The following is a 15,431-nucleotide window of genomic DNA, read 5'->3' on the forward strand; positions in this document are numbered from 1 at the left end:
GTAGAGACCCTTAAATTTATATTTAAAAAAAGAGATTTGAACTTCCAGTTAATAGCTGAAAGAATGACACTACCAGATTTCATTTTTAAAAAAGCTTTTACTGTAATCAGTGACTAAAAGCACTATTGACTAAGCAGAATCACAGAATTGTTACAGCTCAGGAGGTGGCCATTCAGCCCAGCATGCTTGCACCAGCTCTCTGAATGAGCAATTCACTTAGTGCCATTCTCCCGCCTGCTCCCCGTAACCCTGCACATTCCCCCTTTTCAGGTAACAGTCCCTTTTGAATGCTATGATTGAACCTGCATTCACCACGCTCTTAGACATTGCATTCCAGACCTTAACCATTTGCTGCATGAAAAAATTTTTCTCATATCACTTTTGCCTCTTTTGCCAATTACTTAAATCTGTGCCCCTTCATTCTCAATCCTGTCATGAGTGGGAAAAGTTTCTCCCTATCTACCCTGTCCAGACCCCTCATGATTTTGAATACCTCTTTCAAATTTCCTCTTAGCCTGCTTTCCTACAAGGAAAACAGTCCTAACTTCTCTAATTTATCTTCATATCTGAAGTTGGATAGGTTGCGATTATTTTCCTTAGAACAAAGAAGGCTGAGATGTGACTTGATTGAGGTGTACAAAATTATGAGGGGAATAGATAGAGTGGACAGGATAAAATTGTTTCCCTTGGTGGAGAATTCTAGAACCGGGGACATAGATTCAAGATAAGTGGCAGAAGGTGTAGGAAGAACTTTTCTACGCAGGGGGCAGTGGGTGTCTGGAATTCACTGCCAAGTTGGTGGTAGAGGCAGAAACTTTAAACTCTTTTAAAAAGTACCTGGATCTGCACCTAAAGTGTTGTAAGCTGCAGGGCTATGGGCTGGGTGCAGGAAGGTGGGATTAGAAATGGCACCTGGGTGTCCTTGGGCTGGCATGGACAAGATGGGCTGAATGGCCTCCTTCTGTGCTGCAACTTTTCCTTAATTGACCCGCATTTGTCCATATGAGTATTAATTTTGTCCTGAATTATTGCTTCTAGGAGTTTGCCCACCACTGAAGGCAATAAGGAGGACATGGACTGGGACCTGAATATTAAAGCGTATATGACATTTAGGAAGGACAAGAAGTGAGGAAAAGGTGGAGGGGTAGCTGTTAGTTGTTGATGGTATTAGCACAATAGAGAGAGATGACCTAAGTTCAGGAAATCAGGATGTGGAAACGGTTTGGGTAGAGATGAGAAATTATAAAGGCAGGAAGTCACTTGTGGGAGTCATATACAGGCCTCCTAATAGTAACCACATAGGATGGAGCATAAAGGAAGAAATAATGAGAGCTTGTCAGAAAGGCATGGCGATAATCATGGGCAATTTTAATCTGCATATAGACGGGAAAAATCAGATGGGCAAAGGTAGCCTAGATGAGAAGTTCATAGAATGTTTCCAGGATAGTTTCTTAGAATAGCGTGTTCTGGAGCCAACCAAAGAGCACGCTATACTAGTCCTGGTATTGTGCAATGAGATAGGATTAATTATTGACCTCATAGTGAAGGTGCCCCTAGGTAACAGCAACCATAATATAATTGAATTTTACATTCAGTTGAGGGAGAGAGGAGTGGGTCCAAGACTATGTTTTTAAACTTAAACGGGGGCAAATATAAGGGCATGAAAGCAGAGATGGCTGAAGTGAATTGGCAAATTAGGTTAAGGGATATTTCAATAGAAATGCAGTGGCAAACTTTTAAGGGGGTATTTCAGAATACACAGAATAAATACATTCCAGCAAATAAGAAAAAGTTCAAGGGACGGACACACCATCCGTGGTTAACTAGAAAGGTTAACAATAATATCAAACTTAAAGAAAAAGTATATAATTGTGCTAATATAGGTGAAAGGCCAGAAGATTGGACAGAATATAAGGAACAGCAAAGGGTGACTGAAAGATTAATAAGGAGGGAAAAATTAGAGTATGAGAGAAAGCTAGCCAGAAATATAAAAACTCATTTTTTAAATGAGTTAACAAAGTGAGCATTGAACCTATAGAAAGTGAGCCTGGAGAATTGATAATGGAAAACAAGGAAATGGCAGATGAGTTGAACAGATATTTTGCATCAGTCTTCACTATAGAGGATACAAGAAACATCCCAGAAGCCACTATAAATCAGAAAATGAAAGGTAGGGAGGAATTCAGGAAAATTACAATCACCAAAGAAGTGATACTGAATAAATTGTTGGAGCTGCGGGCTGACAAGTGCCTGGGTCCTGATGGACTTCATCCTAGGGTCTTAAAAGAAGTCGCTAGTGAGATAGTTCATGCATTGGTTTTAACTTTCTGAAACTCCCTAGCTTCAGGCAAGGTCCCATTAGATTGGAAGATAGAAAATGTAACTCCTTTATTCAAAAAGGGGGAGAGACAGAAAGTGAACAGAAAGAGAGACAGGCCAGTTAGCTTAACATCTGTCATAGGGAAAATGTTAGAAGCTATTATTTAAGATGCTTTGGCGGGGCACTTGGATAAGTTCAAGGTAATCCGGTAGAGTCAACATGGTTTTGTGAAAGGGAAACCATGTTTAACCAGCTTATTGGAGTTATTTGAGGAAGTAGCATATGCTGTGGATAAAGGGAAACCAGTGGATCTACAGTACTTAGATTTCCAGAAGGCATTTGATAAAGTGCCACATCAAAGGTTATCATGGAAAATAAAAGCTCATGGTATGGGGGTAACATAGTGGCATGGATAGAAGATTGGCTGGCTAATAGGAAGCAGCGAGAGGCATAAATGGGCCTTTTTCAAGTTGGCAAGGTGTAACAAGTGGCATGTCACAGGGATCAGTGCTGGGACCTCAACTGTTTACAATTTATATTAATGATTTGGATGAAGGGATGGATGGGATGGTCGCCAAATTTGCTGATGGCAGAAAACTAGGTAAGAAAGTAAGTTGTGAAGAGGACATAAGGAGGCTACAGAAAGATATAGATAGATTAAGTGAGTGGGCAAAGGTCTGGCAAATAGAGTATAATGTAGGAAAATAAAAGAGTAGGAAGAATAAAAGAGAAGCATATTATCTAAATGATGGGAGATTGCAGAGCTCTGAGATACAGAGGGATCTGGATACACTCGTGCATGAATCGCAGAAGGCTAGTATGCAGGTACAGCAAGTAATTAGGAAGGCTAAGAGAATGTTATCATTTATTGCAAGGGGAATTAAATACAAAAGTAGGGAGATTATGCTTCAGTTATGCAGAGCTCTAGTGAGACCACATCTGGAGTACTATGTACAATTGGTCACCTTACTTATGGAAGGATGTAAATGCATTGGAAGCAGTTCAGAAAAAGTTTACCAGACCACTTTCTAGAATGGGTGGGTTGTCTTATGAGGAAAGGTAGGACAGACTAGGCTTGTTTCCGCTGGAGTTCAGAAGAGTAAGAGGCAATTTGACTGAAACATATAAGATCCTGGGGGTCTTGACAGGGTGGATATGGAGAGGATGTTTCCTCTTGTGGAAGAATCTAGAACTAAGGGTCACCCATTTAAAGCAGAGATGAGGTGAAATTTTTTCTCTGAGGGCCCTAAGTCTTTGGAGCTCTGCTTTCATCGCCTTTTCAGGAACAGAGTGTTAGAATATTTTAAGGCAGAGGTGGATAGTTTCTTGGTAAAAACAAGGGGTGATAGGTTAACGGGGGTAGGCAGGATGCTGATTTGAGGTTACTATCAGACCAGCCATGATCTTATTAAATGGCAGAGCAGGCTCGAGGGGGCGAATGGTATACTCTTGTTCCTTGTTTGTATAGCAAAATACTATTTTCTTATTGTAGGCAACTTGCAGAGAGGAACATTTCCCTTTTTATATTTATCACACATTGCACTCTCTATGGAATTACAGTCCTTATAGCAAACAGTTGCTTCCAGCTCCCAATGGGATCCCATATCCCCATTTCACGGAGTAGTGACTTTGAGGCGCTTTCTTCAAAAACTTATGGAGGCTTCCTTAAATCTACAACCAACAGTCAAGCCTGTTCCAGTGATGATTCTTTCCCTGGCCATGGCAGAATGGTTCTATCAGAATCCTTAACTAGCTGCAGGATGCACCTCCTCAACTGGAGACTGTCCCCTTCACCTCGAATATTGTGTCCAGTTTTGGACTCCTTATGTAAGGAATGATGTAAATGCATTGGAGGCGGTTCAAAAAAGGTTTACTCGATTGGTAGCTGGACTGAGGGGGTTGTCTTATGAGGGTAAGTTGGACATGCTGAGCTTGTTTTCCACTGGAGTTTAGAAAAGTCAAGGGTGACTTGATTAAAGTATATAAACTCTGGAGTAGATGAGGAAAGGGTGTTTCCTCTTGTGGGTGAGTCCAGAACTAGGGGGCACTGTTTTAAAATTAGTGGTCATCCTTTTAGGACAGAATTTTTTCTCTCCAGAGGGTTGTTTGACTCTGGAGCTCTCTGCCTCAGAAAGCAGTGGAAGGAGGGCGGGGGAGTCATTGAATATTTTTAAGGCAGAGGATGATAGACTCTTGTTAGGCAAGGGAATCAAAGGTTATCGGGGTAGATGAAAATGTGGAACTTGAAACGCAATCAGATCAGCCATGTTCTTATTGAATGGTGGAGCAGGTTCGAGAAGCCAAATGGCCTACTTCTATTATTTCTTATGTTCTTATATCACTCCTGCATCCAGCTGTGGTAGCTCACAAAATCAAAACAGCCTATTCTCTTAGCTGGCAACACAGAATTGCTGTCTGTCAGTAATGCTCATTGATTTGTAGGGAAGCCCATAACCTGACCTCAAAAAATCCTTTCACTGCCCTCATCTCTATGGTAACAAGAAACCCATTAACCTTGCATCCAGGAAGAAATGCTGATTAGCTACTCTTGACCCCAACTCTTTTTCATCTTAGAAGTAAATGGACAATTTACAGCACAGTTGTTTACCACCCGATACCTATGATATCTTTCTGGGATTTTAGGAGACTCTGGGCAGAATTTAGTCCTCGATGGGCATGCGCGAGAAAGAGTGCGCTGCTCCCTGAGACCAAGTGCTGTCTCAGGGAGATTGGTGACAGTTTAAAGAACCTCAAAAATAGAAAAATAAAATAATCATTAACATGTCTCCCTCGTGACAATGTCACACGAGATGAGACATGTTAATAAATATGACATAAAGTTTATTAAGGATTTTTAAAACGGACATGAAACCTCATCCCGCCAGTGGATGAGGTTTCATGTTTTTTCTATTGCCCACTGGGGCTCTTGGCCTTAAGGTTGGATGGGCAGGGCCTTTAATTGGGTTAATTATCCTGTTAATGGCCTCAATTGGTCATTGACAGGTCGGTGGACGGACAGCTGATTTCGCTGTCCGCCCGCCTTCCTGAATATTTAAATGGGGCAGGGTGACGTCGGGGGTTCCTCCCAATGTCATCCGGTGTCATTTTACGCATCGGCGAGCGGGCCCCACCCCCTGCTCATCGACGGCAAAATCCTGCCCTCTGAGTCTACTCATTGTGAACTCAGAGACTGCTGCCATTTTCTTCAAGAGTAAAGACCCAATAAAACAATGTAAGCCTTTCTTTGATGTACAACAATCAAACCACCCAAGCTTACTGTCAGGTAGACTTTAGAACAAGCCACATGATCCCCTTTATTTGCCCTAAATTTTAAGATACGGCCCCCAAACATCAGAATCTCATAAACCTCTCAATTGTAGTATACTTCCTCCCATAACTCAAAGAATAAAAAGTTAGCGCCATAGAGATGAGTTTGCATAAACACTATCCAAAATTTCTAAAGATTTAAATCCAAGATTTAAAGTACTTTTTATGGCCACTTTTAAAGCATTTCACGTTGTTTCCATGTCCTCTGTTAAAATATGGCACAATTGATTCAGTCTGGGAAACTTTGTCAGGAACAATATTGCTGACACCTGATTTTTGAATACCAGCAGATGTAAATTGCAGAATCAGAAGAAATTCTCTATCATAATGTATTCAGTATTCCCTTTTGTATTCCTTTGGAATCAACCTGTGAACCACTTGGCCCAGGTTTTAATGTTTAATCTCCATTTTCTTTCATGGCTGAAGGTTTTTTAATGTCTCATTCCACAAAAACTATTTCAGCTAGGCATCATTCTCCTGGTTCTCCTTCACTTTTCTTTTTTATCACAGTTTTCTACATTTTATGATTTTTGTCCTCCCACTTCGTACAAGTTTTGTCAAATTCTTTCCGAGCAAGAGCCACAGCTTCTTCATTTTAAGATTCATTTTCTACTCGAAAACTTCAATCCGGCCCTGTTGTTCTGCTGTATCAGTGTTAGCTACAAACAAATATAAAAGCAAAATACTGTGGATGCTGGAAACCTGAAATAAAAACAGAAAATGCTGGAAAAACTCTGCAGGTCTGGCGGCATCTGTGGAGAGAGAGATAGAGTTAATGTTTCAAGACCATATGACTCAGAGTCATACAATTGATATAACTACTTTACTTTCGTTGTCCATTAGCCTGAGCACTGCTGCTTGATTCTGTCTTGACACTTCTGGCTTAGGATCTGCAGGCAAGTTCAAAGCAAACAGATTTAGCTTGTTTGCAATTTAAACAAAGTGCTAACAAAACTCAGCAGGTCTGGCAACATCTGTGGAGAGTAAAACAGAGTTAATGTTCCGAGTCCAATATGACTCTTCTTCAGAACTGAAGACAGCATCCGCAGAATTTTGCTTTTATTTCAGTTTGTTTACATTTGACTTGAACCCTTTGTTGCCAGAAGGAGGTTTCAACGATTTTTTATTCTCCGAAGTCTGTGTTTTTGATTCTTTGGACACATCTTTAGTTGAAACTTCCTGCAGCAGGATTACAAATAGTCCCTGATTTTTTTGGTATAACATCACTTGCCTACCATCCCTGCAGATGACAACACTCTGTCTTCAGCGTGGTCATTCCCTAGAATGAAATCGACACTATTAATAGGTAATTCTGATACCACCCCAACAATAACAGACTCATTAACTAAAGCACAGTTTAAATTCAATCCACACAATGGAACAATTTCCATTAATACCCTCTCTAGAGAGAAATTCACTTCTTTGGTAACACCAAGCTTTGAGACAACCCCGTATCCTGAAGGATAACAATCTTTTTGGCTCCTTTATCAGACTAGAATAGTTACTTCAACCTCAGATATAAAACTCCCATAATCTTTTATGCACCGATTTACACCCACTGTAAATACATTAGATGGTATCAATTTGTTACAAACTTCACTCACTGGTACAGCATTCTCTGGAGAAACAGTAGACACTGCTACCAACGCCATCAGCTTAGCTTTCAGCTTCCAGCAATTAGCTTTCACATGCTCTGTCTCTCTGCCAAAAGTAATATGTTGGTTTCCTTGAATCATTTTTATCTCCCTGTCTCTTTCACTACTCTGATAAATATCTGTCTTTTCATTTCTACTATTCCCCTCATTATAACTGGCATTCCGTTCACTATCAACTTATTTATCTTTCCAGCTTCTGTGTGGGTTTGCTAAGATTTGCTACCACTTATGTTTTTGTGGGATAAGTTGTAGCTATCAGCTAAAACAGCCGCCTCCCTTATATTAGAAACTTTATAGTCTTCTAGGTGGGACTTGATTCCTAAAACAATACAATTTTTAAATTCCTCCATTAACAGCATCTATTTAAGGTTTTCAAAATTCTGTTCACGCTTCATCGACTTTTGCCATTGATAAAATGCCATCACATTTTCTCTAGCAAATTGCACAAAAGTCTGATTCTGTCTCTTCTTCGTATTTCTAAATTTTTGCCTATAAGCTTCTAAAAATTAGTTCATACACATTAAGCAAAGCAGTCTGAACTGTCATAATCTGCAGTCTGTTTTTCCGAAAGTGTTCAATAAACCTCCTATGCTTTTCCTATCAAAATACTTTATAATAGGATTGTCCAAGTTTCTTGTAGCCATTGTAACTTCAGAGCAATCTTCTCAAATGAGACAAAATACATTTCGGCTCCTTTGAATTTAAGCACTAGGCAAATATTGCTGGCCAAGCCAAAACCCAGAGTTAAATCTGACCCACCATCAAATCTGCCTGATTTTCCTTGTCCAGGTAATTGAAGCTTTGCCTTATTAGTTTAATTTCCTGGCTTACCTTTCTTCTTTGCAGTTCAAGGCTTCCCCTTTTTTATTAATGCTTTGAAATTCTAATTAAAGTTTTCATATTTCTCTTCCTTCTCTTTCTCTTTTTTATATTAAAAACCACTGTGAAATCTTGTTCATTTAAACTTGATCAAATCACAGCATACCCATCTCAATCTGTGAATTCGAAATCCCAGAGGAGCCTGCAATTTTGTTCCAACCTTCATAGAGACCTATAGCTTTTGAAAAAGAGATTTCAACTTCCAGTTGATAGCTAGAAGAATGACATGCCAAGATTCCACGTTTTAAAAACTTTTACTATTGTCATGATAAGACATGAAGGAATATATATCTACGTCACCCTGCTACTTTATAAAATTACTATTTTCCTTTTAAAAATGGACATATGGCTGGACTGAAAATAGCTGCCGCTAACCACAAGATGGTAGCTCTGGAAGTTTCTGAGCAGTCTAAAAGTGGACAAAGGCTAACACATCAAACCCATGGAATGTAATATTGCTTATATGAACATTCCAGCCAAGACAACACAAAGGATAGTTTGCACCACCCAGCTATGGACAAAGGCAGAGCTATTTGTGACTCCTCATTGCCAATGTTGTGTTAATGGTTCTACAGTGGGTTTTAACCAGGGGAACCAAGTTAGCTGAATAGCTCGACTCAAAACCACCCTGTCACATGACCGAGACTTGAGCTGTTTGAATTGCTTTAATTATACAGCTTTCAGATTACATCTTCAGTCTGTTATTTAACATCTGACTGGCAGGTCACACACAGCAAGCACTGGCCAGGTTGGACAACTGACCCCCATCTAACCTGATTCTGCTGGGATGATTTTGTACTATTGCCTACAGAACTGATTCAATCCCTGCATACCAACTTTATCTTGGGACATCAACACCACTGCAAAAGTGAATCTTACATCACTACTTTTCAGCCAGCTAAACTCTGTGAGAGAATTCCTCATTGGACTTTGATTTGGGACTGTGGACTCACGTGAAACCATAATTATTTTTATTGTGGTCTTTGCCCTGAACCTCTTTCTTTCCCTTGTTCCTTTTTTATTGTATGAATCCAAAATGGGGCAGGTATTGCGAAACCCCTTTCTGCATTTTGTGCATGTGTAAAATAAACCAGCCCTCTTATTTTGCATTATCTTGAGTTTGCTCTGGGGTTATTAGTAGAGGATTGAGTCACTCCAAACCGAGGGGGTGGGGAACATACTGTTCTAAATTAAACCCCTCCTGTCCATAACACCAAAACCAATGACTAAAAGCACTAATTCACAATTTTTATTTTATAGGCAACTTTAAACTACAGAGAGTAATGTTGCCCTCTTTAATCACACATCGTGCTCTCCATGGAATAAGAGTTCTTATAGCAAAGTGTCTATGGTTGTTCCAAGCTTCCAATGGGTTCCTGTATCCCCGAATCGCCTTGTAGTAACTTTGATTGACCATCTCCAGACCCTTTCCTCAGTTTTCAGCAAGATCCTTAAATCCACCACCAGCAATAAACCCATTAACCTTTGCATCCAGCTAGAAATGTTGTTTGGCATTCTTGACCCCAATTCTCTTTCATCTTGGAAGTAAATTGACAGTTTACAGCACAGCTGTTTACAACCTGATGTCTGCAATATCTTTCTGGGACTTTGGGGACTCAGAGTCTATCCATTGTGAACTCAGAGACATTGCCATTGTCTCCAAGTATAAACACCTTGCATCTTTTTCCCAGCAAAACAATCTAAGCCTTCCTTTGATGCCTAACAGTCAAACCACCCAAGCTTATTGTCAGGCAAATTTCAAAGCAGGTCACATGACAATCCCTTCATTTACCCTAAATGTAAAGATACGTTCCAGATCCCCCATCTAGCCTTTAAAATGACAGAAAATGCTCCTCCATGGTTATTCTTTAATCTGTCCCTTGAAGTGGACACTTCAATCTCCAGGAACCAGTCTAAAGTCATTCTTCACTTCCAATGGCTTGCTTCCTTTTCCCTTTTCCAGCCGGATAACTTATATTCCCCAAAGTAACTCTCAAGCTGAGGGTTACCCTGGAGATTCCTTCCTCTAGCCAAATCTAAGCAAGGCTTCCACCCTCATTTAAACCCTCATAAATTTGGTCTCTTCAATCTGAGCATGAGCTCCTATCCAAATTCTGTGTGGTTAACGATAGATACCGATAGAGAGCCTCTATTTCTCATTTTCTCTCTCTTAGATTCTTGCTGACTCATCTGCCCGTGAGGTTCAGGGACATCTTAAGAAAACCTCTGTAATGCAATCCTACAATGGCTTGCTATGTACTCTTCCCCTTCAAAGCCCATCTCTATGGTAACGTGAATCGCATCCTCAAGACCCCCAGCTTCCTCCTATCTTGAAATTAAACAGACAGTTTAAAGTATAACCATTTACAAAACCTGACATTCTTAACACCTCCCTGTGACTGGGGAACTAACAGTATGTTCACCATCAGCACAGCTGACTTGGTCATTGCTTGCAGGCCTGAATATCTCACACCTTCTTCCCAGTAAGACAACCTGGGCTTCCCCTTAAATTTTAATAACCAAGCAGCCCGAGCTTGTTGGATAGAACTCAGATCAGGACACGTGAGCCCCTTCATCCCTCCATTTTATCCTAAGTTAAATAAACAATCCCAAAACATAAGCATCTTATGAAGTGCACATTCGTAACAATGATCTTTACTTTGTCCTGCTTTGCTACTGATGGTGAAAATAGTGTGAATAGAAAGAGAGTTACCAATGGGCAGAATTTTCCCAGATTTAAGTGCAGGGGGTAGTGGGCAGGTAAAATGGAGTTCTACCTACCGACAAAAATGGTGGGTTTTCACACTATTTTGTCCCGAGCCCGCCTCTGGTGGTCACATACGCACGGTGAGTGGAAGCCGTTGCAGTTGATGACGTCCACCAAGTGTAGCGACAGAGACCTGAGCCCCCCATGAGTGCAGTCAATCACATCCTGCACCTGTGGGAATCCCGAGATCAGGGTGAATCCAATGGCCCTTGCACCCTGGCTGCCTCATGGAGAAAATGGCATCCATGACCTCATGGTTGTATTTGTGGGTGGCAGATTGTGAAATCCCACAGAGGTCACCTGTGGAGCCTTGAAAGGAGCCACTGGCAGAGAAATTGAACACCGTGGTAAGTTTCACAGCCACTGTCAGTGGATGCCCTCCATGTCCCCTTAACGCTAGGCCCCGCAGTAAGTGGCAGATGTGAGCCACCAGGTCCCTAGACATGCGCAGTCGTCGCCGACACTGGTTCTCAGTCTTCTGCAGGAATGGTAGGCGACGTCCATAGACCCTTGGTGTCGCTAAACGCCCGATCAACCAAGGCTCGTTGTCACTCCTGGGTAGCATATGCGGGAGCCCCTGCTGCCCCTTCTTCATGAGATTGCTGCTCCTGCCTTTGAGCAGCCAGGAGCCTCAGTCACCCTCTCCTCCATCTTCTACGGTCACTATAGGCCATCAGGCATACAGCTAGGTCACCAGGATCCATGATCCTGATGTGGTCTTCCTGCATGAAAGAGAGAGAGGCGTGGTTATCATGGCTGTACTTAGCACCTTTCCTGGCCCTGTGTGCCCGCCCCTTAATGCTTCCCGGAGAGTGCTAGTCACCCCTCGGATGGCCAGAGATGAGTGCGCTCCATGGCTGCCCTGTCAGCCTGTGACACAGGGGACACTGGTCCAAACTGGGATGCTGAGATTGCAAGGGGCAGTGAGCACCTCCAGCATTGGCGAGGAGATTGTACAACGTGTGCAGTCCAACTGTTCAATAAAGTGGTGGCGGGCATGAAGTCTGTGTCGGAGGGGTGGGAGTGGGTGGTAAGGTATGCTGTGCTTGGTGGCCCTTTGGTGCCTCCACGTTGCTTGCAAGGGCGGGCAGGCTAGGAGCCTGACCCCAGTCATATCACTGTGGCTGTGCCTGATGTGTCTCAGTTGCAGAGGCATGGTCAGTTTATACAGGTGTCTCTAATGCTTCTCTTGCTTACCCTGACCTCCATCTGGATTGCCTGTGCACGGGATGCAGCGCCAGGGCAGCCCTTGACCTCCCCCCGCCGGCCTCCCCCCCCCACATCCCCAACCCCAGCAGTCACGTCCGGGGCCAGGCATCAGTTGCCCCCAGTGCCCCAAGGCCTGTAAACAACAGGTGAGCTGTGGAGAACACTGCTGCTCACTCACCTCAGTTCCCCCTAAAGTGAAGGCTGCCAAGTGCACATCGCCTGCGTGCTGTTGTGAAACATGTCGGCATGCTTTCCCACAGACATGGATGGACAATACAGCGCAGTTCCAAGAGCCTGGCGGGAAGGCCTTTGAATTATATGCTGATGTATTACAGTTAGCTCCCTGCCGACCGATGGCAGGAAACGCGGCCAGCCGTCGGCGTGCTGAGTGCACAATCACAACCTGCCTTCACACTGTTATGAAACAGATTGCACCTTATTTTCTACACACGTCACCTGTTGCGCCCACTGCCAGCAGGCTCGGAAAATTCCACCCAATAAATCATATTCAATCACTTTGCTTGTTGTGTCATTTACTAGCCTGTCAACACATTGAATAAGGGAGTTAGAATGGAATTACTTCTGCAGTCTGCCACATGATGAGTTGCAAACCTTGGCTGTACACCCAGAAAAAGCAGCTTACTGGAGGATGGGAACAATTGGAAAGTCTTCCCAGGCTACTACCTTGCATCTGCATTAACAGAGTTCTGGGCAAGTTGTAATCATGCTCTGTTCTGGAGAATTCAAATAGGGAGCAAAATAAGCTTAACTTTTGTTTAAACTTATGCCACTGATTATGATGATTATTTTGGTACATTTCATTTTAATTACTATATCTCTAGCGATCAGTTAGGTGAAGCATCTTTTAATTTAGCCAACTGATTGCAACAGGCTTTGGATGAATACTTCAATTCCTGGCACCTAATATAACTAAGGAAGTCTTTTTGAGATGTGTAATGAATATTTTAGTGATGGGTTGCTGGTCCTATCATCTGTGGAATGAATTAAATATCCGAACACCAACTTACTGCACAGTTTGTTTCAAGGCTAGTGACATGATCAATTCTCATTTTACATGTTGATGTCATGAATCAAAGCATTTTTAAATTTAAGAAAAACTGCTCTTTAACGATTGGAAAAGTTTAGGTTTGTGCAAAGTTGAAGCTGAAGCTCAAAAATTTAAATCTTAACAGTTAACTGCACCTGCACTTCCGTGACTTTGAAACAATGTAGGTCAGAGCTGATGAACAAGCAGTTATTCAAATTGCCAGTCTGATTCTGGCAGGGACTCAGGTGAAAATTATTAATGATTCTTAATTACACTACAACATGATGCAGCAATTTTGCAAAATTGTTTCCCTGCCAATGCCCCCCAACCCTCTCCCTTTCCCCCACCACCCACCAAATTCATTTCATTCAGTAATTCTATCTCCGGACTAAAATCCAAAATGTTATTTCTATAGGAAACTGATGACTACAGATATTTTGATCCAAAAATGCTTCGTGGCAGTGAGAGGTAAGTTCAATATGATTTATTACATAACAGCAAATGTATGTGATATCTAAAGAGCAAATATTCAAAATTTTATAGAATGGGATGGATGTTGTAAGTTAACAGAAAAAAAATGTAAAACTGGTTGTGTAAAAGAAGTTGCAGTTAATTTGCAATGAAATATATCTTTGCAATATTTATTTTTTCCATGTAGCAGAGTATAATTTCAAAGGAGCATTCCAGTTAAGAGCACTAATTTTAAAAGCCTGTTACAAGAATTATAAATTTGAATACCCTTTGGCATTTTTCCTTGACTTCTTAAACACACTTTTTGTGACAGAGATTAACAATAAACCATTTTAGAATTTTGGTGCCATCCACTGTTCATTCCACCCGCTGACATGGTGTCACCAGGCTACTGCAGCAAATCTTCATCTTTCTATTATTAAAGCTTAGCTTGTTTCTTAGTGTACATTAAAACCCCCTTCTGTACTGGATTTCCCATGAATCAATGGATAAATGAACCATAACAAGTAGCATTGAGCCATACCATTGACACAAGTTACAAGCTTATTCCCTGGTCTGGCTGATTTTGAATGAGACTACTGTGAGGGAACTACCATTCGCATCAATGTTCTTGGATTTGTATGGTAACAATAGGGAAATCAGTCATGGCTCCTATTCCTTGCCACTATCTCATGAAGTTAATCAAAAATTTGTGCCTTTGTCAAGGGGATGGGATATCTTAACTTCCATTTGAAGAATGACCATTTCAAAAAGGTGCCAAAGATCTACCAACACCTGTAGGATCATACCCTAGCATGAATTACCACCTTCAGAACAGAGGAGCAAAACTTCAGATTAGGGGAAGCAAAACTTTACTGATTGTCTGGTAACAATGATGAATTGGCAAAATATCCTTTGGAAAAATATGCAGTTTCATAAAGATAGGGATAGCAGCCTGAGGTCCTCAAAGTTCTAGGTTTACCTATTGCTGTAAATTACATTTTAAAAAAAACAAAACTGGTTTAACATAATTCTTGAACACATCTCACGAAAAAGTAACCTCAAATTTGCAGCAGTATGCCATGAGATAAATTAGTTGGCATACTTTATATTTTAAAAAATTAAGTTTTGCATGGCATACATATCTTTTTGATTTTGATGTATGAGCTTGAGTTTAAATTGTGATATAATTGTGAGGAGTGGTATTTAATAAAGTACAACTTTTTTGAGCAGTTCTCAGTAACATTGTGATTGTTAGAAGGATTAGAGGGGACATGAGGAAAAGCTTTTACACCCAGAGGGTTGTGGGTGCTTGGAATTCACTGCCTAAATTGGTGGTTGAGGCTGAAACGGTCAGCTCATTTAAAAGGTACCTGGACCTGCACCTGTAGTGTTGTGTGCACCGTAACTTTTCTATGGTTCTACATTTGATGCATGCGAAAGGCCAGAGTTAGTGATAGCATTATGATCCTGCTAATATATTATTTACACTTTTATAGATAAAAAACATTAAAGTTGTTGTACAATTGCTTAGTTGACAAGTGGTCAATCAGTTTCAATATTAAATGTCTAATCATCATTTGTCACCCCAAGTCTGAATGGGATTATAAGCAATTGTTACACAATATACATGTGAATAAATGAATTTTGAGTACAACACTTTGGCTTTCTATGTACTGTAGTATCATTTACCAAACTAACTTTATAAACACAATGAATGTTAAATTATTTTTAGGTAATATAAGGATTGTCTAAACTTTTCAAAATCCAGAAATA

General features: G+C 41.0%; 1 protein-coding gene across 4 annotated transcripts in view; it reads left to right on the forward strand.

Moving 5' to 3' along the window:
- The window catches only part of scfd1 (sec1 family domain containing 1), a 247,864-nt gene that overhangs the window by 199,110 nt on the left and 33,323 nt on the right, over positions 1-15,431 (forward strand). For all 4 annotated transcript variants that reach the window (XM_041214893.1, XM_041214895.1, XM_041214894.1 and 1 more), the window contains one exon: positions 13,621-13,673. In XM_041214893.1, the coding sequence (XP_041070827.1) occupies positions 13,621-13,673 (53 nt within the window). The remainder of the gene's footprint in view (positions 1-13,620; positions 13,674-15,431) is intronic.

This window comes from Carcharodon carcharias, chromosome 20, assembly GCF_017639515.1.
Source record: "Carcharodon carcharias isolate sCarCar2 chromosome 20, sCarCar2.pri, whole genome shotgun sequence".
Classification (NCBI taxonomy): domain Eukaryota; kingdom Metazoa; phylum Chordata; class Chondrichthyes; order Lamniformes; family Lamnidae; genus Carcharodon; species Carcharodon carcharias.